Source organism: Clupea harengus, chromosome 22 (assembly GCF_900700415.2).
Source record: "Clupea harengus chromosome 22, Ch_v2.0.2, whole genome shotgun sequence".
NCBI classification, from domain to species: Eukaryota; Metazoa; Chordata; class Actinopteri; order Clupeiformes; family Clupeidae; genus Clupea; species Clupea harengus.
In genome coordinates this window covers 12,501,350-12,523,598 of record NC_045173.1, presented here as the reverse complement: position 1 = coordinate 12,523,598, position 22,249 = coordinate 12,501,350, and the positions used below count along the sequence as shown (strand labels likewise).

The window sequence follows — 22,249 nt, the reverse complement described above, 5'->3', positions numbered from 1 at the left end:
CAGACCACAGACCAAACCAGGTCACATACTGAATAAAGGAGCCATTTCCTCCCTCTATCTGGATGTTCCTTCTGTCTGGGTTTGTGTGTGTGTGTGTTTGTGTGTGTGTCTGTGTGTGTGTGTGTGTGTGTGTGTGTGTGTCTGTGTGTGTGAGTGTGAGTGTGAGTGTGAGTGTGTGTGTGAGTGTGTGTGTGTGTGTGTGTTCTGTATACAACATCTCTACCGTTTGAGCCACTCCATGTCAAAGAGGTGGATATCTGAGGAGCTTGTTGTCCATGGCAACAAACATGTCCACTGCAATTCTCTTTCTCAAACACAAACACACATACACAGGCACACACCCAGAGAGATGCCGTATGTTTCACTGCTATTTATATACCTATTTTTATATTAAGTCTATATGCAAGATAGCTGAATATATAGTTTCTCTTTTGAGGTATGGCTTCTCCACGGAGAGTGGTCTACAAAACCACAGTGAAGTGCCACTCTTGTATTAAGATAAGAGAAATATACGGAATCCTGGGTACTCACTGTGTTGACAGCTCTCATTAGTCTGTCCCTGGAAGGAATGAAGCTAGGCTTAAAAATAGCTACATATACGACACCCTGTAAGACAGACTCCGCCTGATGAGGATGCCGCATTCGAGACTGCCGCGACAAGCGCTCATATTTGCATTTGCCAACCCCTTTGAATAGTGTTGCGTCGCTGGATCACATTCTGTGCCCAAGCTCAGATAATTAAAGGCCAGCGTGGGCCATGTGTTACATTGAGGAGCCGATTCCCAGGAGAGATGCTCTCCCTCTCCCTCTTCACCTGCACGTACTGGGTGACTCAGCTGGTCACTTCACTGCCACATGCTTGCGCTGCCACACTTGACGACCCAAGCCTGTTGTGAGGTCCGAACCATTTCTAAGTCGTGACCAGCTGGCTGACATACTGCCATTTGAAACGGAGAGGATCTCTATTCTGTGACACCGCGTGTTTCTATTTTCGGACTCCACTTTCCTTCCTTTGTACTGTTTTATTTCTTGTATTATTGTGATGCTCATGTCACTTCTGACTGCTGTTCCTGTTGTTTTTTGTTTTGTTTGGCCTATTGCTTATTGTTGTGTAAGGGTCAATAACAAATGAAGCTTTTAAAAAGTTATGTTTTTAAAATGGATGTAATGCATGTTTTTAAAATTGGAACAATTTGTTTAAACAAGTGTTGTTTGATAAATAACATTTCAAAGTGATTAAATTCATTTTTTGACTGTATTTTTAACTTCACCACCCATGTCATGTCATTGATCCGGAAGAACACTTTTTGGAAATGCATGAAGAAATGCATGAAGGTACACACAAGCTGTTCCTGGATAACTACCATCAGCTCTTCTATAATTTAAGTTATTCTGCATCCTACTCTAAATTAATTCACCACCATGGCAGACCAATGAGAGTTCTTCAATGGGAATGTACTAACAACAAACTCTCACCACTCAACAGTGAGTGAAAGACAGTTATGTAAGGAAACAGTGCCACCTTGTGCTGAGGTTGTGATGTGCACATGGCTCACTGATGTGGGAGAACAGCTCTGAGATCTAGTGATCTTGTCTGATGTTTCACCTTCCTGCTTAGCTCAAAGTCGGGGCAAAGCTACCTGATGGCTCATCATTCATTACCAAAATCAACAGACTACTATTTAAAAACAAGTGGCAGATACAAAAAACAAAGAAAAACCTGCTAAATACATACTCGTACTATCTCCCTAAATATGCAAAGAATCAAGCAGTCTCAAATTCATTACCTAACATATCAATTGGCCAAACCCCTACACCACATGGCAAGGCCATCTGTTCAGGTTAACACAAAGAGGAGGCATTCACAGGGTGGCCATGGTTACAGTGAGTATTCTGACCCAGACTGCACCTTTGACCACAGAATAACAGCGTGGCCAGTCTCCGGTGATCACGTCTCACAGTTGCTGCTCCCTGAACGGAGCTTTCCCTCTCTCCCAGTGATGTGGACAGATGGAGGGGGAAATCTGAGCTCAGCTGTTTGGTCAGAACGGCACCAGTGAATACCCATTCTGTAGATTTACCATAAGATCTTACAACATAATTCTGACTATGTTAATTCTCTACCATAAGACTCCTAAAGCCCCTAAACCTTACCTACGGAGAGCAGGAAGACCACTACTAAAATGAAACACATTCCAGAGGAATGCTGATTGTGTAGCCCCCAATACAACAATGCAACCAAAGCACATGGAGATGCACAGCCACATAGTCCCTGTGCACGGTTAACATGCACCAGTTTGACGACATCTCTATTCAACACAAGGCAGCTCAGTGAAATGACATTGTTTTTGCCTCTAGTGACGCTTGTGTCTTCCTGCGGTCACTCACTTCCTCATATTGTGTCTGTTTCTGCGAACCTAACCCCCCCCCCAGTGGACCGCTTGCCGCCCATCTGGAGTCATATACTCTGATAACGGATAACAAGCTCAAGGCTCCAAAGCGTTGGCTGAGCACATCTACCCACAAACTCTCAGACTAAATGAGCAAGGGTCAACAAAAGTGGCCACATTCAAGGCTATGGTATAAATTCTTGTTTCAGATTAGTAGTGGTGACAAAGATATCAAGTCTGTTCATGTCAGTCTTGGTCAATGTTTAGCCTGCTTCCCTATTGTTCTCTTTGGGATGGAGGTGGTATACTTTTGTGGGAGGAAGTTAGAGAATTGCACTGCGGTCAAACTCTAAACATTTGTGGTTGATTGACTAGAATTAATGTTGAGCCACAAAAAGTCAGAATAGCAATTTTGACTTTTGATTGGATGTTCAACAGATATCCAGGCCAAATCAACAGAAGATCAGGCAATTCAAACGTAAGGATGTTAGCAAACTTGGCCAGAGGACAGACATGGCTCCCCATCGACCCTGTCAGCATCAAGGCTGCTCCCCATCAAGTGGCTCCAGTTCTGAATATGAATTCACTGCAAGACACTGACTTCAATCCACAGCAGGCTGTGATATGACATTTGAGTGCTGAATGATATCAGTGGAGGGAACAGAGGAAATACACCTAGGCCTAATTTTCAGGCTTAATTTTTATATATTAAGGTCTATACAGTCTGCATACAAATAAACCAATAGAGAACAAGGTTTCCAGCAATAGAATACTTCCCATACATCAAGCAGCAGAAACTGACCAGAGTGGTAAGAGTTTAGCTAGCACCTGCAGCCATTTTGTCTTCAAAATGTTCCACTGCATGGTGATGTGCGATAAGGAGCCTGCCCTGTGTTTGAATCTTCTCATCTGTGAGTCAGTTTTAGCATGTTCCCTCCAAAGGCTATCAAGTGGCCATCTGAAGACCTGTTTTTCACCGGTTCAGGGTTAACCATGGAATTGAGCTTAACCATTACTTATTTCATTAAAAAATAAATACTCTCTCTACAAACAAATAAATGTGCATGTAAATGGCATCGTACACAGAGTATTCTCAATTTCAGATTCCATTAACAGAAGAATCACATATCCCCAATTTAAATTGGGCCCATTTCTGTGCATGAACCCTGAGCTCCCTTCAAGCACACAGATGTGAAAAGAAAGTCAAACAGATAGCAGACCGACTTTCTTACCTTCTTCTCTCCTCCGTCTTTGCCCCTGGCTCCCCTCTGCTGCTCGCGGAGCCCCTTTTCCGTCCCAAACAGCTTTTTGGCCCACTCGTCTTTTTGTGTAGCCAGCCGGTGGGGCTGTGAGGTGGCTGCCGCCACGATCTCCCCTGCGGCCCGGTAGCGGTCGGCAGGGATCTTGCTCATGGGAGGCGGCAGAGTGCTGCAGTTGGCGCTGGACCAGCCGTCGGTGGACTCTGCATAGGACTCCTGATCGCTGCTGTGGCCATGCTGCTGTTTCCAGTCCCGCAGGACGTGCCCCGGCAGCCAGCGCTGGCTCCCTGATGCCCCACAACTGCTATCGCCACCGCCTCCTCCTGCTACTGCTGCTCCTGTTGCCGCCCCTGCTCCAACCGCCGTCTTCTTGGAGTAGAGCGAGCGGGAGGGATGGCCCTGGAGTTCCATCCTGGACGAGACGCTGAGGTGTCTGGAGGAGAGGGGAGGTGCGTCAGCGAGGTCGGACAGAGGCTCGTGCCGGTAGCCGTTCCTGTGAGTGGCAGGGGGTGGGGGAGGGGGAGGGCCGTGAGCGGCAGGCATGCCGCGAGCCGGCTGGGGGAACTCCCAGCGCCCAGATGGGGTGTGGTGGCCGGGGTTGGCCCCCAGGTCGACCAGCAGCACGCGGTTGCTTTTCTCCTCGGGCAGGAAGTTGCCGATGCCGCTATCACTGTTGCTGCTGGTGCTGTTGTTCTGCTGCGCGTCCATGTCTCCCGCCGCGACGGCGCCAACCCCTCCAGCGCCGTTGTCCAGGAAGGCCCGTGCGCGCACACCCTCGATGGACTCCCCCATGTCGCGGTAGAGCACTGATACGAACTGCAACAGGGCCTGGGAGGTGGGTGGGAACTCCAGGCAGCCGCCTGTGTCGGGGTCGGGCGTGCAGTCGAAGCCGAAGCGGCGTGTGATGCTCTGGTGGATCTTGTGGTGGCACAGTTCGGGGTCCACCAGGAACACGTGGCAGGAGGTGCGCAGGTCCGTCTCATCCACCTCCTCACGGGGTCGGTACTCGTCCGTTGCCTGCATGGTGACCAGGCCGAAGAAGCGCCGGTCGTCTGGGCAGACGGCGCTGAAGGCCAGCTTCTCAGCCGGGTAGGTGGCCAGCACGTGGCCGCGCTCGCTGCGCAGACGCACGCAGTCCAGCATCACCTGCAGCAGCACCAGCGAGTGCACCTTCTGCTCGGCGCGCAAGCGCCGCATGCAGCCGCGGATGGCCTGCAGGCTGTCACTCTCCAGGCTTCCGCCGGCCGAGGCCAGCTCGATAGAGCCCAGGTAGCCAACCACCATGCCCACGTTCAGGATATCATCCCCGGGGGAGTCGGGCAGGCCGGCGGGGCTGGGTGGCTCCACCTCAAACGTGTCCAGGAAGACAGAGTCGTCGGCATGCAGCACCTGGGCCAGCTCCTCCTCGGACAGCAAGTCTGGCTGGCTGCAGTGCCTGCGTAGACTGGGCTGGGGTAAGGCCTCAGACTCGGACAGGGCATGGGGCTTGCCTTTAGGTTTGGCTGCTGAGGACGAGACGGCTGTCGCTCTCTCGGAGCTGCTGGATGAGTGGCTAGAGCAGGCGCCCTCAAAGATCATGCTGAAGATGCCCCCTGACTGCATCTCTGCCACCACACGCTCCGCCCGGTTAATTCCCAGTGTCTTAGAATCCACCTTAGACCGTGTAGGCCAGGCACCCCTGGGGTCGTGGTAAGCCAGTTCCTCATCACTGGAGCAAGAGTCGGTGTGCTGGTGGTGATAATGAGGGTGATGTGCGTGAGAGTGATTGTGATGATGATGGTGGTGGTGACGCTGGTGGGTCTCAGCAACGACCAGGTACAGGACACCTGAGCAGCGCCCAATGAGTTTCACCACGTCCTCGTGTGAGGCCTTGGACACGTTGATGTCGTTGACACTGAGGATTTGGTCTCCAGCACGCAGGCCCATATAGTCTGCGGGGCTGCCTTTCAGGACGCAGTTAAGCACGCAAGGTGACTGGCCCGACAGTGTGAAGCCATAGCCAGTGCGGCCACGCGCCACCTCCACCGCGCGCACTCGCGTAACCGGCTGGGAACTCGCCCCTCGCCGTTTCCCCAAATCCTGTTGCCTGAACATGGTATCTTTTTACGCCCTCTTTTTTTCTCCACTGACGAGAGCTTCACAAATGCAGGGCAGGGGAACTAAATGTAACACCAGGTCGATACCATCGCCCTCTGTGCCAACGCTTCCTCACTACGGCACAAGCATGCTGGTGTCAACTCAGTTTCACAGGGCACCTTCGGTAGAAGGGAGGGGGAACAGAAGTGAGAACGTAGTAACGCGTAAACAGTAATGACAGAAAACAAATGAACATAACATCATTAAAAGTGACTACATTTGCACTAGGACACATTTGTAACGAGCACCAAGTATCAGAAAAAAACGAATGATTCTGATTTCTATGTAATGTTGCGACAGGTGAGGTAGCAGGACATCATTACTCAAGCATGAAATTATCAGTTCATTTAGCAGCATCGGTCATGAGCAAGGATGACTTTACGTGGATAAACGGCAAAGCGGATCTTTTAAAAAGAAAATACTGAGCTAAAAGAGCTCTTTTATACGTAAACAGGTAATTAAAGTGCTAGTTCAATACAAAGAAGAGGGCAAGTAGCTAACTAGCTGTTATCCATTGACTCTCACAGGTTAAATTTGACCACAATTTACACTCTCAGAGAACTTCAGCATCATAACATATTCTGCATGTAAACAGTAACTAGCCACTATGTTAGCAAGCTTCTTTCTTCAGTATACTAACTACGCATGGTTGATTTTCATAAACTAAGTTGGCAAAAAAAAAGTTGATTTCCACTATAGCTAACTTATCTTACTTTAGCAAACAATAGCTAACGTTAACTAACCTTAGATGGAAGCTATGTCAGCTAAATTAAGTGATGTTTTTAACTAGCGCTTTCTTAGGTTGTAATTATCCAAGCATTAAGTATCTGCTCAAGCTGTACTCGTTGCACGAGTTAACTAAATACTTTATACTTTATCAAATTTGCAAACGTTTCCCTTTATTGTTCAAAGGCGTTGGTTGAAATTCGTGCAAAGAAAATTCATCCACTCCTGCTTGACATTCCTATCCCGCCTTCATTTTCCCCATTGTAGGAATGTCTACGCGTCAACCTGTGTAACCATGACACCCAAATGTCCACTAACTTTTTTGTGTGTCCTATTGGTGGGTAATGTTGTCACTCCGAGTGGTCAACCCCTCGACTAATGACCAAGTTAGTTTGAGGGTAGAAGTCGTATGATATTCCACAGGTGTTGCACTTTAGTTACTCACATATACTCAAGTATCCCCAACTTTACGTATGGCTCATGTTTACAGTACAAAGTACAGACAGAGGAGGGACTGTAAATTAGGCCAACAAGTTGATACTTTTCACATTTTCACCTGTTGGGCTATTGTTTTTCAACCTTGCCCAAGCACGATAAAGGAACAGCTGGCCAGCGAGTAACGGTATTGTTGCAGTTGTCATAGCTGCTGATGGGATAGACAGAACACTAGCTTGCACTGCTATGGGCAGGTTTTCGGGTGAAAAAAGCTTACACTGCATTATGTTAAATGCGATTAACTAAAACGACTGGACGTATTGCTCACTATACTACAAAATGTATGTTTATAGACAGCGTAAAAAATCGTTTTCGGCCGCTAAAGCTAGCTAACATAAGGGAACTTAAAACTTCTATCCCAAGACATTCCGAGGGTATCTCTTTTCAACAGAGGCAGAAACTTTGACGTAAAAGACTGTATAGTTTGTCAAAACATTCAAAATGCGGAAATTGTTCAGATATATATTAGTAAAAAATCAGCCTTACCGGACATTTGGATGCTTCCTGGTGCAGAGTCGCAACCCCTCACATCTCCTTATGGATAGCAGCTATCTTGGCTAAACAAAAGAAAGCTAGCTATGGAGCCCGTGCTGGGATAGTACGCGTGTGCGTGCGTGCGCGCGTGTGGGGTTGTGCTTAAAGTTAATTAGTTTGCCAACTTTATTCTGTATCAGAAGGGAACCGGGCATATTGCTGTTAGATGAATCTTGTCCCATTTTCATATGTTTTAAACTGGTTACACTGTGTTTTTAAATCCCAAAAGGTGAAATAATATTTCTACTAGAGTTTTATGGCAATACAAATAATATTGATCCCCTTCACTCCACCTCCAATTTATCCTGATGAGAAATGATATAATCTATAGGCTAGAATATATGTAATAGTTTCTCACATGACTTGTAATTTGGCAGAGATGGACATTGGAGGCTTAAAATAAAAACATATCCGATTTTGCATCCTGTAATTCTTAATTTTGGTCTGATCTTGTCTTTCGGGAGTGCAAAATATGAAGCTAGTTAAGATGAAGCTATACCACACCAGCTGCCACAACCAGTGTTGACACTTTTCCTCTCAACAGTGCCTGTCTGACAAATCGCTACTTTTAGAACTGCCCTAAAGTTCAGCGTCATCTGCCAAGACTGTTAACACCCAGCTAAGCAGCTGAGAGGATTACTGTTACGTTCACAAAACACAAAGCTTATCTTTAGCCAAAAAGACAAGAATGTAATAGGTCCATTTTAAAAATGGAATTAAACAGTAAGCAAATAATAATAATAAAAAAAGATATGTGGCGGTTATACTGTTATAATAACATATTTAAATTGTATATTATAAGTTATAAGTGGGTTAACAGAAAAATAACAAATAATAAACAACAACAAAAAACAGGAATGAAACAAAAGCAGCACTTACAATCTTTTATTCATTTCTAACGATTTCAAAACAAGTTTTACTTCACATTGTTAAATAAGCCATTGAGTATTTACACTCATGTCTTCTGATTGTATGCGTCACTCACAGAGGTAATACGAACGCAACATTACATTGACAGTTCTTTGGAGAGCTCCAGTGCTGGCCATGCATTTCTTTAACTGCTGATCGGCACTCAGTTTTCTATAATCCCCTTCAGTGTCTTCGACGAGTTAACTGACCCCAAAGACAGTTAAGAGGCAAAACACGTCTGCACCATCATGGCCTCCCTGTGTGCTTTAAGCCCCATCGTCTCTGGGAGACAGATGCATCTGCTCCCAGCTAAGTCAGACAGACGAGAGAGTTGGGGTCGGTAGGTCAATGGCAACTTCCTGTCTCCCTTTAGCAAGACTAGAGGAATGCACAAAGCTAATGGCTGACAATTTCTTAAAAAAAATAAAAAAAACACAACCAATTTTTTTTTTTAAATACCTGAACATGACCAACTCTTCCACTTGTTGTGCTAAACCCATCAGTGCGTGCTACCTCCCCTCAGCCCGCCTTCCTAGCTTCTTTCCGAGGAAAGCTTATTAGGGGCAACAGGAGGTCAAGGCCCTGTGTCTAAGAATTTTAAAATGAAAAGCATCCCACTCAGTAGGCAATGCAGGAACGGATACGATCACATTTATTGGCCTTCAGTTAACCTTGTTGTTTTTGTTTTATGTTTGCCCATGGCCATTAGAACTTTTCAGTTCCAAACAATCAACATAATTTCAATATTTGTTCTCGGACCCGTCATGTTTTCTTGATAAATAAAACAACAGGGGTTTTGAAAACAGCTACAAAACAATTCTGTCATCACTGTTTTATTGTGTAAATACATCATTTGGAAAGGTACGTTGAGCAAAATAAATTTGAAACAGTTAAATGTGAATGTTAACACAGCCTGCCTGAGGCAGATGCGGTTGCTATGGATACATTTTACACAGCTCTCAAGTGTAAATTTGAAATTTCTTACATACTACTATAATCACTGTAGACATGTTCAAGCCTTATTTCAACATGTGAGAAAGAGACAGAGAGAAATCTTCCTTAAAGGTCTGTAAACAATGAAACACTGCCAAAGTGTCCGCTGCTGCAGAGGGCTCGCAAGAAACCTCTACCTGCATTCAACTGCGATTTGTCAACGCTTGATCGAGGCAACGTCCAGTTATGTACAATTCACTATGGTTTTGGGTTGGCTGCATTGGTACCAAAATATGACTTTTCCAAGTCATCCTAACTCAGTATTGAGAGAGAAGAGTTTTGCAATAATCAGACAGACAGGAGCATGCCACTGGTTAATATATACATCATCAGCCTGCTGAGTAAGGCTTTATGTACTTACAGTGCTCACAAGACATCGCCTTCAATTGAGCATTAAAACATTAGATTATAAAATGGAATTTATTGTTGATTTTTTTTAATAACAGTTCAGTAGTGCTCAGACAGATCCAGACAGAGTCCTGCCGCCCAATGAATAAGCAAAGCATACGTGACACAGGCCTAATAGAAAACAAGTGGGCATTCAGACGTTAGCATCCACGATGCTGTATGCATGACGATCAGTAGCAAAGGGGCATCTGGATGGCCCCTTCTCCATCAAACACATATCCCTTCCGCACAGATTTCTCTAGTTTTGTTTTATCCTTCACACATTTTATACAACACAAACACACCCTCCTTTAAAATATAACTTCTAGTCATTTTGGGGATCAATAATCACATTTTGTGTCCTGAGATTTAAACAGTCACACTAAGCAAGGCGGTTGCCTTAATGGACAAATAACTTGTTGCGACATGCTTGACAAAAAAAAAAATGTTGTCCACCATGACAATACAATCAATAGAGAAACAATAGTATGGTTATTATGGCTATTACCAAACCTTGCAGAAGAGTTTTTCCACTCTCCATCAAGGGCAGTCCAGTATTGACAATAGTGACCAAAATATTAAAAAAGGAACTAGAAGAGATTCACACAGAGGACAGTGTAAGATTCCAACCCCCCTATCATTGAAATCACTCCTGAAGACTTTCTGAAACAAAAACGGCACCAAAAAAATAGAAGCATCGACCACATATTTACGTTTAAATATACTACATCCTTTGTCTTTTTTTTTTTTTTTTTCCAATAACGCCATGGCTCAAGCATAATCCTTTCAGGAGAGGATACACATACAAATGAATTTATAATTAATATTTTCTGTTCAGTGTTCAAGTGCATCCACAGAGCAATGCAAAGTTCGTGCAAAAAAAAAAGAAAAGGAATTCATCTTTTTTTTTTTCAGACAGAAATGGGGAGGGAAGCAGAGAGAGAGTCCTAATTAGCCGCCATTTTGCAGACGAGGGAGATTCTGAAGGAGTGGAAAAGACCTGTGATTGAGATGTAGACCCCTTCTTAGCAAGGCCTTTGTCAGTTAAACAGGCTGTCTCCCATGTATTGCAGCCTGTGCCAAAACCTGCAGGAGAAGGTCTTAGCCAGACCCTGTTGGTTGAACACAGATAGCTAGCTTCAGGAGAGGTTCAGCTGTCTGTCCAAAACATATGACAGTCTCTATATACCACACTATTGTGAACACGACTGTAGAGAAATGTGTTTTCATGCACAGGTGTGCCATTGATTAAACACCTTGGCATACTGTATGTGGGGGTTTCCATCATAATGGTTCAGATTTACAAAGGAGATTTTAGTACGACTTCTTCGTTTGCTCTATGTCAATCACTCTGCAAGGAGTCCCTGTGCATTGTGGGAAGGCTACCTCACAGTGATTCGAGAAACTCTTTTGAGGGCCGTGGTCTTGTGACGATGCATCCTGGTGCACCATAGATGGGCCTTTGGACAAAAAGGCGTCCCAGTACATTGTGGATACAGGGTGTCATAAGGTGGTGTCTTGGTGTTTTATCGGTAGTGTAGGCTGTGACATAATGAGGTGTCCTGGTGTATGGCTGGCGGGCTGCTTCATAGCGGAGTTTCCTGGTGGATGCTCTGCAGGCAGCACAGCAGCTGGTGGTAGGGGCTGCCGGGCGAGGCTACCATCTCGAAGACGGACTGGAAGGCGCGGCGGTCCAGCTCCTCGTCGATCTGGTGCCGGTAGAAATCCATGGCCACCAGGCAGAAGAGGCTGACGTCCACAGTGTCTGACCTGCCCATGCGACTGATAACGTGAGGCAGGCTGTGAAGGCGGCAGGTCAAGGACAAGTGCTTAATCGTATATACATACTATATGCATTGTATTGAATTGAATTGAATGTGTGTTTGCGCGTGTGTGTGTGTGTGTGTTTAAATGAGCGCCCGCATGAGAAAGGATACAGAGCCGAGATCCACTGGCTGGTGGAGGCGCTGACGAAGAAGCAGGTCAGGCTCCACATGGCCATGGCCACAGGGGTGCGCTGGGTGAAGTTGGAGAGGGACAGCAGCACCCAGTCGCGCACCATGGACGACTGGCCTGTGGCGTGTAGCGTCTGGAAAACCTGAACAAGCAAGGGAGGGGTCAGATAGCGGATTTCATCAAGCCGTCTCTCGGCCAGGAGTTTAGCAGTGTCCGTCTCGGGCAAAGCATTCCCTCTGCGCTACGATCGCTAACAAGCCAACACCTAGTTCTTGATGGAGTTCACATCTGCACCATATCAGACAGTGGTATTGTCAAAACATGCAGCTGACAATAAGACTTTCCTACATGAGCATTCGGCTACAAAGCACATATTGTTAATTAAAGGATATTAGCCTTCGTTTATTAGACATGCACAGTCTTACACCGGAGTATAAAATGTATGAAGAAGAATATGGTGAAAATGGATGATACATTCCCCATGAATAAAGTGCAAATCACCTTATAGACCACTGCTGCCATGAATTGTGGGTAAGGCTGCTGATTGGACAGGAACTCTCCAATGACCTTGTTCATGACATCCTGTGGGGGGAAGAAGTCGTCCAAGAACTGGGGCAGAATCCGCGCTACCACACGAGCTTCACAAGGGAAGCCCTTACGGATCCTGGCAAAACAACACCAAAGCACCAGCTGAGCAAGCGTCTTTCATGGCTAAAGGGCCGTTCAACAGCTTTTCATTAGTTAGTGTCCTTTCACTTATGTCATCTAAAATCATGTTTGCCTTATGTTGGGTCTTCTGCATGCTGAACTGTTAAAGTTTGTTGTTCATTTCAATAGAAATGATCTGTTTAAGGAAAAGTGTCTTGTTTATTAAGGAGTGTTCACCTGTCAAAGAGCACAGACACGCGCTCCATAGCAACAATGACGGTCTCACTGTCTGTGGCAGTTGGGTCGCCATCAGCGGGGTGACCAACGTTCGCCTTCTCCTTTCCTGGAAACAAACCAAAATATCTGACTATCAATACACAGCTGTAAATGGCTGGATCACAACAGCGAAGCTACATTACGTACACCCAGCTGCTAACTTTGACGCATCAGGAATACTGCAAATCAAAATATGTTAAAGAGCAAACTAAGTAAGTAATAAATTAAGTATGTTACGCAACGCAGACTATTTAACAGAAGCAATAGTGTGCTCAACCAGGACCCACACAGTCTGTTGCATTAGCAGTACTAGTTCAGTCTACTACCAGGTCAGTGTTGTCGTTACAGTGTTAGGTATTCCGCTAGCTGCTCTCTAGCGTTCTATGTAGTCCGGTGGATGTTAGTAAGGAGAAGTCTATCTGAAACGTAGCCTGCCTGCATCGTCCGGGTCACCTGTGTACATGCAGGTGAGCATGAGGCCCAGGGCGGCCATGGCGCGGTGGGGGCTGGGCATGTTGACGCGCTCCACGCTTAGTTTGACCAGCGTCTCGGCGTCCACGCGGGACAGCTGCTCCGACAGCAGCAGCCGTTCCAGCCCCCGCAGCACGCAGTGGTAGATGACCGACGGCGTGGCCTCCTCACTCGCCGACAACATTACCCCACACAGCTAGTAGGGACGATGGCAGAGCAGAAGGTAGGTCGAAAGAGAGAGAGAGAGAGGGAGAGGGAGAGAGGGAGAGAGGGAGCATCCATAATAGCATTTCATGAAAAGAAGGAAAAAGGAGAAGACAAAAAACAGAAGGCAGTTAGATTAGATTCATTGTTGGCTATTTTTCACAAACAGACAAGATGAGTTACCTATAGATGTCAATGCCACAAAAAATATATAACTACATAAATAAAAAAAGCACATGGTCATTAAACGGTTGATTCTGTAGAGCATTTTTCTTCTGTAAAAAAGAGTTTACCATTGTGACAGATAGCCCACTCACCTGAATGATGCCAGCGTTGAACTCTGACCCCACATCCAGAGGGTAGTTCTCCATCATGTAGAACGCCACAGCACACATCACCAACACGTGTTGCTGGTTATGTAGGTTCACACAGCTGACAACCACACACACACACACAACCACACACACAGGTCAAACTAAAGGTCACAAGGTTCTGTGATGTTAAACAGAAAGGCATGACTTCACTCAAATGCAGCTTGACCAACTCACAAAAAATGCTGACATATATCTGAGGAGCCTTGTGACATTCAAGAGAGGCGTTCCTGTTTAGTCGTCCTTGAACACGAGGCTCCTCAGATCTCAGTCAGGTGGAGTGCCTGACACACACAAACGAGCAGGGGTGTGGTAGTCAGTGTGAGGCCCTGGACGAGGCTCCCCTGAGGGCTCCCCCAGCGTGAGGGAAGGCTGTGGCATTAACCTGCTCCCAGGGGCCTCAGCGGTCCCAGAGGAACCCCGGCCAGTGGAGGTCCTTTCATTAGGGACTGACACCTGCTCTCCGCTCACATCTCTGATTCCCTCAAAAGAGTGGCCTAATGAGCTGTGTGTGTGTGCGTGCGTGCGTGCGTGCGTGCGTGCGTGCGTGCGTGCGTGCGTGCGTGCGTTTCTGGATTCTGGGTATTTGTGTGTGTGTGTGTGTGTTTGGTGGAAGCCCTTCAACAAGTCAGAACTGATACAATTCTAATACTAAATGGGTGCAGCTTGTATGTGCGTGTGTTAGTGTGTATGCGTGTGTGTGTGATATCACTGTGTCCACACTAATTTTTTTTTTTTGTGCGTGTGTGCGTGAGAGTTTAATGTGTTTGCTAACCCCTGTCCCCCTGGAAGCACTACTATTGTACAACTAGTTTGTGTAACCACATATTGTATTTATTATTAATGTCTAACTCTATAGACTGAGCATATATTAGCATTTTCTGTGTGTAACTGTGTCTAGGCCCTTGGGTATTAGTGTGTGGATTTAGAAAGGTCATATTGACTGTGCAAACATCTTGATAATAATATGTAAGTGTGTATGTGTGGTTATTGTGTGGATTACGGCGTGATGGCTCTGAAGATGAAAAGTGGTGAACCTGACTGTGTGTGTGTGTGTGTGTGTGTGTGTGTGTGTGTGTGTGTGTGTGCGTGTGTGTACACAGAGCCTTCAGTATAACATAACTGAGGTAGGGCTGTGGGCACTCTGGTAGGGAAGGGTAGGAAGAAAGAGCGAGAGAGAGGGAGAAAAAAAAAAAAAAAAAGAGTGACTCCTCACTGTGCTATGGCTCGGAGGTTGGACAGCAGGTACTCGCTGACGGTGGGGATGAGTTGTCTGGCGGTGTCGTCCAGCAGGTCACACTCCAGCACGTAGAGGACCCCGTGCAGCGCTCCGATGCGGCTGGGCAGGTGGGTGCTCCGCAGGGTCGTCTCCAGCAGCCGGCACACTGGCTCTGCCGTGGCCTTATCCTGCACACACACACCATCCCAAACGGTCATTTAGAGGACGTCTCATTTGGACTGACACCAAGCAGCTACGGGGTAAAAGGCCAGAGGACTTCTTCGGCGCTTCAGTTAAGGACTCACTGAATTGAATTCACTGAAATGTAATTAAATACATGAGTAGGACATAAAACAGTTACATCTCAGAGATGGTCTCCCAAAAAGTACACCGGAGGCCAAAGAAATTAACTCAACACTGTAACAAAAAACTCATAGCGTGACCAAGCTGAGACACACATGCATGCACGCACATGCACACACGCACACACACACACAAACGCGCACACACCATGCCCAGCACGGCGGCGGCCTTGCAGATGGCTGGCACGAGGTATTGATTGAGGATCTCATCTTCAGGGGGGTGGACTCTCTGCAGCTCCATCAGGGTGGAGAACATCATGTCAAACTGATTCCTCTCAGTGAACAGGTCCGACACTGCCAGCAGCTGAGACAGACAGGGGGAGACAGAGAGAAAAAGAGAGGAGACAGAGGGCGAGAGAGACAGACAGATGGAGACAAAGGGAGAAAGAGAGGAGGCAGTGGGAGAAAGAGAGGGCAGATATGGATATGAGATTTTTTTTAAGAGAATTAGAGAGACAAATAAGTTTGAGATTATCCTTCAAGACCACCTTGAAGGACCTAAAAGTAAACCTTAAAACACACACACACACACACACACACACACACACACACACACACACACACACACACACACACACACACACACACACACACACACACACACACACACACACACACACACACACACACACACACACACACACACACACACACACACACACACACACACACACACACAGACCTACCGAGCGCACCACCTCACTGATGAGGATGACAGGGGTCTTGCGGTTACTGGGGCTCCCAGGCAAGATCCACTGACTGTAGAGCTCCAGGAGGAACTGGGAACAGGAGTGGATGTCTACCCCAGCACGGTGCTTCCTGATGAGGGGAGGACGGAGAGTGCTGTGTTAGGCTGGAGGTGCTGGGCCTGCCTGTCTTCATAAGCTAGATGTGCTGAATGTGCTGTGTATGCACCTTGCATTGACATTTAGGATTCACTAAACTATTAAAAAGAGTGATAAGTCTAGGATATCTGTGTGAATGTGTATGTGAGCGAGTACATGTGTGTATGCAAGTATGTGTATGTATGCGCGTGTTAAGTAAGTGTGACCTTGAGTTGATGGGAGAGATCGGGGGTGAGGCTGGCGCTGGGGCATCTGCCTCATCCTCCTCGTCCTCGTCCCACTCCTCCTCCCTCAGAGGGGTGATGTTGTTCCCCAGCCACACGGAATGAATGGAAACCTGGCACGCACAGACAGAGAAACAGTATTCACAGTGTCACAAAACGGCAAACAAATAAACCCAAATAAACCTGCAGAATAAAAGAAAAGGTGAAAGGAAGAAACAGAGAGACAGATTCATGTCAGTTCATTAAACTATACATAGTATATGGACAGACGTTTAACTACACACAGTAAATAATACACAGAGTACAAATCAATAAGAGGAACACTAACACAAAAAGGCATTGATTTACAGCCCTACAGGATTCTGTGGATTGTAGTCTTTTTCAGTCTCACCTGGCCCAGTTTGTAGTCCATGTTGCCCATCTCTCTCTCTGTGTTGATCTGTAGTAGAAGCTTCTCGTGGCTAATAAGGGTGCCTGTTTGGAAAAGCAGAAACCACAGAAATATTCATCCCACTGACATGGAACTGCTGGTGTTTCATGTTTGAGTTAAGATGTCCTCCCAAAAACTACACCAGAGGCCTAAGAAATACTACACTATGCCAGTTAATACTAGCATAGCATAATACATTAGCATGATACTATTTTGGTATTACTTTGATACCAATCTGGCCTTAGTAGCCCTCTATGCTAAAAACATCACTTTTGCAACAGATGTTGCCACAACAACAGCACTGAACTGAAATAGCAACATGGCATCTCATGGTTACTCAACACCACTGCTGGGTGCCACATGGCCTATTAAGCATCCCGCCGTTGGCCTCACCTGCAGCAGAGGAGGAGGACAGCGAGGGCACCGGGTCCCAGGCCTGGTAGAGGAAGTTTGTGGCCACGTTGTCCCTCTTGGACACCATGGACTGGATCTCTCGCTCCACCGCGCCCCGGATCACGCTCAACTTCTTGCCAAGTCTGCGCCAACACGGAGCACAAAACCTCAGTGGTGGCTGACAGTGACAGTGACAGTGACAGTGACAGTGACAGTGCTATGTTGAGGGCCGTTTCTGCAGGGCAGGGCTGATGCTGATCGACTGTACTAACTGGCCTCTCATACCCACCACAGTAAAGATCAAAGAGCACTGCAGTCTGTCCTATTGTAAGGGTTTGACTAGCCATGTTAAGAGCCTCAACACTACTGAGTCCGAGCCTGTTTTTCACTCTCTTAGGTAGTCTGCCATGCCTTGATATTTTTGTTTATTTCACCTAACTTAAAACATTGAGGCAAAAGTGGCATGTATGATTATATTCTAGAATACCTCAGCAATAATAACATGGGAATGAAAGGAATGTAGTAAAAAAAGATTTAATTTAAATCAAATCTAAACAAACCCATCCAAAAACATACTTTCAGAGGTGCTCAGACTTTGTACAAAAAATACATTGTAAAGATTTTGGAGCAAGGCTTTTGAACTCTGAACTTTGTAAACATAAGTGTTAGTTTTACAAAGGTGAGTTTAGCATTTAGAAAGTGTGTTTTGTTTCACTACTATATATTTATAATTTTAGAGTGACCTGTACCTTTTCAAAACTAGTGTCCCTACAAATGCATATTGATGAGTTAGGTGTAAACACACCTGGGACACCTCAGACAAGAACAATGGCCCTTACCTAATGGCCCTGGAATGTCTTTGTGGCCCGTACCCCCCACAGGATTTCTTGACACACCATGGCCCAATAGAGATCACTGAATTACCATACTCTTATCATATGAATAGCTGTCATTTGCTAATGGGCGGGTCGTTAGGAGCTGAAACCTCACTCAGAGACTGAAAAGTGCAAGAGACTAGTCCTATTCTCCTTACAAAGTGCTTATTTATATTTTTGTTTCAAACTGTGTAAATTTGAAAAGAAAAGGGTTCAAGGTTTCTGGGGGTGTAATTTCTATGTCTCTCCGACAAAAACTGGCTGAGCTTTAAAAGCAATTCCCCATAAAAACCACCATATCCCTGCACAGGGAGCGTGGACTTCAATGGGTTAAGGCTTAACTGTGTGTGTGTGTGTGTGTGTGTGTGTGTGTGTGTGTGTGTGTTACCTGGTATCCAGGGCTTTGAGGGTCTTGTTGCGTGGCTGCTGCTCCAGGCAGCTGACCGCGGGGTTTCCTGCCACAGGCAGCGTCATGGCGCTCAGCACCAGAGAGGTGATGGCCTGCACTGCAAGCACGTTGATCTGAGTCCGCTCTAGATCCTCCTAAACACACACACACACACACACAGACACACAGACACACACACACAGTGGTTCAGCGCATGAAGACAAGGTCACAGTCAGTAAAGCTACCTTTTATATTTTCATTTCCTTGGCACCGGTCACTGTGTCCCCACTACAGAGAGACTAGAGGAACACACTGTAGCTGCCCGTCTTCATGCTGAAATGGGCTCTCACGCTCACTCATCACAGACCGTGAATAGAGTTACATTCGTTTGCCTTCCCATTCTAGAGTCACTGACTATGCCTGTTTAGAATGCTGAACAGGGGTACATTCTTGCGAGAAGGCCACCCGTTTCAAAGCATCAGGCAAACTCAATCAAGCCCAGATAGGGGTGTGAAAGGACACAGAGCACTCTTTGTGGGCCAGGTCAAGCGCCGGGGTGCCTGCCAGTACCTCCTGCTGAGTCTCCTCCTCCTGGTCCATGGCGATTGGCTGGGTGACCAGCACCCCCAGCAGTGTGGCCCAGGTCTCCTCAAACTGCGTCCGACTGCTCCACCCTAACACAGGCAGAAGACCACCACAGCACGGTTATCAGATGATCTTCACTGCAGTACATCTTCACCAGTATGATGTTCTCTCGGCAGCATAAGCTATGCAGTTTAACAGTTCACATTCACATTTTATTCATTTGGTAGACACTTTGTCCCACATCGACTTATAGTATAGCCCTTTTTTTTCCATCAGTATGTGTGTCCAGTGGGTATCAAACCCACAGTGTTACGGGCACCTTGCTCAACCAGCGGAGCTACACCAAACTGTGAGGAGCAGAACTGTAAGCACTCATCTACACTGCAGAAGGGAAACAGAGAGATGCGGATGTGGTACCCAGAGTGTTGATGAGGTACAGGAACTCCCTGAAGATGTCCTTCTCCTGCAGGAACTCCACCGGGATCTCTGGCAGCGCCGTGCCAAACTCACCACCGCGCCTGGGGGACCAGCCCAACCTCCAGACCTACCAGACCAGACAGTTACGAGAAGCTCTGAACAGAAACATTAGCTCATACACACACACACACACACACACACACACAACCCTAACAGACCACACTGTTACGAGAAGCTCTGACTAGAAACACACACACTCACACACACACACAAACCGCACGCATGAGCACATATGCTTGTGCACTCAGACACACAGGCGCAGAAGTAGTAGCTCACCAGTGGTGGCACACGGGTGTAGCTGTTGACGAGCGGCAGCCTGGCGAGGCTGATGATGATGTTGCGCAAGGTGGGAGTGAGGAATGCTGGGAGAGAGCTGTTCCTGGGGTGGCCCAGGTAGAGTGCAGTCTGCAAGCCCTCCACCAACTCCACCATCACCTCACATGCTCGTTGCTTGCTCACATCTAAAACAGACACGTGTACACACACACACACACACACACACACACACACACACACACACACACACACACACACACACACACACACACACTCAAAATGTTAACAAATTACTATGATCCCAGTCATGTAATTGAAGGGTCTCAATAAAACATTGCAATTATTGTTGGTGGCAGACTCTACCCAAGGCAAGCCAGTGTAAGGAAAGCTTTTCCAGCTCAAGTCTGTAGAATAGTGTGGGGGATATTCAATGTCTTGTTTAACTCACTGTCTTTGACTGAGTCCACTTCATCTTCCCCAGACTCAGAGCGAGACCTCTTCCTCTCCGCACGCAGCAGCTGGTCGCCAGGCCCCACAGCGACTGTACACACACACACGTTTTAAGATATATTTGGGTTATTTAAAAAAAATCTTGGTAAGTCAAATTGTCCTGTTGGTAGATCATTTTGCCTATTTTAAGTAATATATCCCTCATTTTATTACTTTTTTTCTTGTTTTTAAAAGCTGGATTTTTGCAGTGTATATTGGACATTGACACCCCCCCCCCCCCAACCCTCTCCTTCCTCACATCTTCTCCCCTCCCTTCTCCCCTCCCTCCCTCACCTGCGTGGATGAGCAGGCGTACGCAGTGGATGATGGAGATGGCCTGGCTGAGGTAGGGGCCCGAGGCCAGCAGGCTCCACACGGCCGGCTGCTGCAGAGCCAGACACACGCAGGACAGGGCAGACTGCAGGTGCACACTCACAGGCAGCTGGTCCTGCAGCACGCGCCACACCACAACCTAGCAGAGACAGAGAGGGAGAGAGAGACAGAGAGAGGGAGAGGGAGAGAGAGGGGAGGGGGGGCAGAGAGAGAGAGAGGGAGGGACAGGGAAAGAGATAGAGACAGAGACAGAGAGAGAGAGGGAGGGACAGGGAGAGAGATAGAGATGGAGATAGAGACAGAGAGGGAGAGAGAGAGAGGAGGGGGAGAGGAAGAGAGAGGGTGAGGGAGGGAGAGATACAGAGAGAGTTCAAATGAGAAGGCACAATGCCATTCCTAACTTGGGTAAGCCCTTGCTGCACATTCCATATCTATTTATACCAGTGCTGAGGTCAACTCAGCCCAAGACATGTAGTCGCAAACATCATTCATTATCTGCACTCCGATTCGTAATGAGTAGGATCTGGATGTGGGCAGAGCCCAGGTGTGTTGTGTTGTGGGGTGATGTGGTGTGGTGTGAGGTGCTGACCTCTATGGTGAGTGTGGTGAAGGAGGCCACCAGGGCCTCTCTGTCTGGGGTGATGTGCAGGGAGGAGGGCAGCTTTGGTAGAGAGAGCAGGTACTGACTCAGAGCCCCACACAGGTTCAGCACCGTCTGATAGAGGCCCGGCTCGCCTGTCACACACACACACACACACACACACACACACACACACACACACACACACACACACACACACACACACACACACACACACACACACACACACACACACACACACACACACACACACACACACACAAAATGGATTCATGAGAGGTCAGAATAAAAATGTAGCTGATTAACAGATAAAACTGTAATAAATTGTCTTTTCACAATAGATCTTAGCTCTATCTAATCCAAATCTGACACCTATTTAAAAAGTGCTGTTCCACGCTGTAAACGTTGATAAATGAGGCCTATTGTCGAACAGCACAATAGCTGAACTCCTGGATCTACCTGAACTGAACTGAACTAACAGGAAGTCCAGCTCAAGTCTGCCTTACCAAGGGCAGCCTATTCTATTCTATTCTAAAACATGATGGTTATGTATTTAGCAGACACATTTATCCCAAGTGATAGTTCATCCAAAACATATTTAAAAATGTAGAACTTTAACAATAACAAATGCATACAGTGCAAGATTAATGATGAAGTGAATTAATAGTGAACAGACTGGTGTTAAGAAAAGGGCTTTAGAGCTCACTATAGACATCGGCAAGTTTTTCCCAGTAGTCCTTAGGCTCCGCCTCAGCGTCACTGGGGGGCAGGAAGGAGTGGTGGGGGGTGGGGAGGAGCGCAGTGGTGGCGGACAGGCGCTCCATGGTAATCTGGAGAGCGGTGTCCAATAGGACCGCACCCTGACCCTGAGTCAGTCTTTGCACCCCGACACTCAGGCAGGGAGCCAGCAGGGCCAGGTTAAATTCCTGAAGGAGGGAGGGAGAGAGACAGAGAGAGGGAGAGAGAGAGAGAGAGAGAGAGAGAGAGAGAGAGACAA

General features: G+C 46.9%; 2 protein-coding genes across 11 annotated transcripts in view; both read right to left on the bottom strand.

Moving 5' to 3' along the window:
• rgs12b (regulator of G protein signaling 12b) overlaps window positions 1-8,151 on the bottom strand; it is a 46,955-nt gene extending 38,804 nt beyond the window's left edge. For 3 of the 6 annotated variants that reach the window (XM_031560025.2, XM_031560026.2, XM_031560028.2), the window contains exons 1-2: window positions 7,493-8,151; window positions 3,623-5,904 (exon numbers count right to left, since the gene is read on the bottom strand). In XM_031560025.2, coding sequence (XP_031415885.1) covers window positions 3,623-5,743 — 2,121 coding nt within the window. In that variant the 5' untranslated portion in view covers window positions 5,744-5,904; window positions 7,493-8,151. The remainder of the gene's footprint in view (window positions 1-3,622; window positions 5,905-7,492) is intronic. The other 3 variants (XM_031560022.2, XM_031560023.2, XM_031560024.2) reach the window with 2 other exon arrangements.
• A 1,692-nt stretch (window positions 8,152-9,843) lies between these two features.
• The window catches only part of htt (huntingtin), a 36,328-nt gene continuing 23,922 nt past the window's right edge, over window positions 9,844-22,249 (bottom strand). For 4 of the 5 annotated variants that reach the window (XM_031560017.2, XM_031560020.2, XM_031560018.2 and 1 more), the window contains 20 exons: window positions 21,959-22,178; window positions 21,241-21,386; window positions 20,613-20,790; window positions 20,278-20,370; window positions 19,830-20,014; window positions 19,494-19,620; window positions 19,062-19,165; window positions 18,492-18,646; window positions 17,229-17,371; window positions 16,797-16,879; window positions 16,388-16,518; window positions 16,023-16,155; window positions 15,485-15,640; window positions 14,972-15,162; window positions 13,702-13,816; window positions 13,145-13,376; window positions 12,671-12,776; window positions 12,287-12,449; window positions 11,767-11,927; window positions 9,844-11,629 (listed from right to left, as the gene is read on the bottom strand). In XM_031560017.2, coding sequence (XP_031415877.1) covers window positions 11,416-11,629; window positions 11,767-11,927; window positions 12,287-12,449; window positions 12,671-12,776; window positions 13,145-13,376; window positions 13,702-13,816; window positions 14,972-15,162; window positions 15,485-15,640; window positions 16,023-16,155; window positions 16,388-16,518; window positions 16,797-16,879; window positions 17,229-17,371; window positions 18,492-18,646; window positions 19,062-19,165; window positions 19,494-19,620; window positions 19,830-20,014; window positions 20,278-20,370; window positions 20,613-20,790; window positions 21,241-21,386; window positions 21,959-22,178 — 3,036 coding nt within the window. In that variant the 3' untranslated portion in view covers window positions 9,844-11,415. The remainder of the gene's footprint in view (window positions 11,630-11,766; window positions 11,928-12,286; window positions 12,450-12,670; window positions 12,777-13,144; window positions 13,377-13,701; window positions 13,817-14,971; window positions 15,163-15,484; window positions 15,641-16,022; window positions 16,156-16,387; window positions 16,519-16,796; window positions 16,880-17,228; window positions 17,372-18,491; window positions 18,647-19,061; window positions 19,166-19,493; window positions 19,621-19,829; window positions 20,015-20,277; window positions 20,371-20,612; window positions 20,791-21,240; window positions 21,387-21,958; window positions 22,179-22,249) is intronic. The other variant, XM_031560019.2, reaches the window with a different exon arrangement.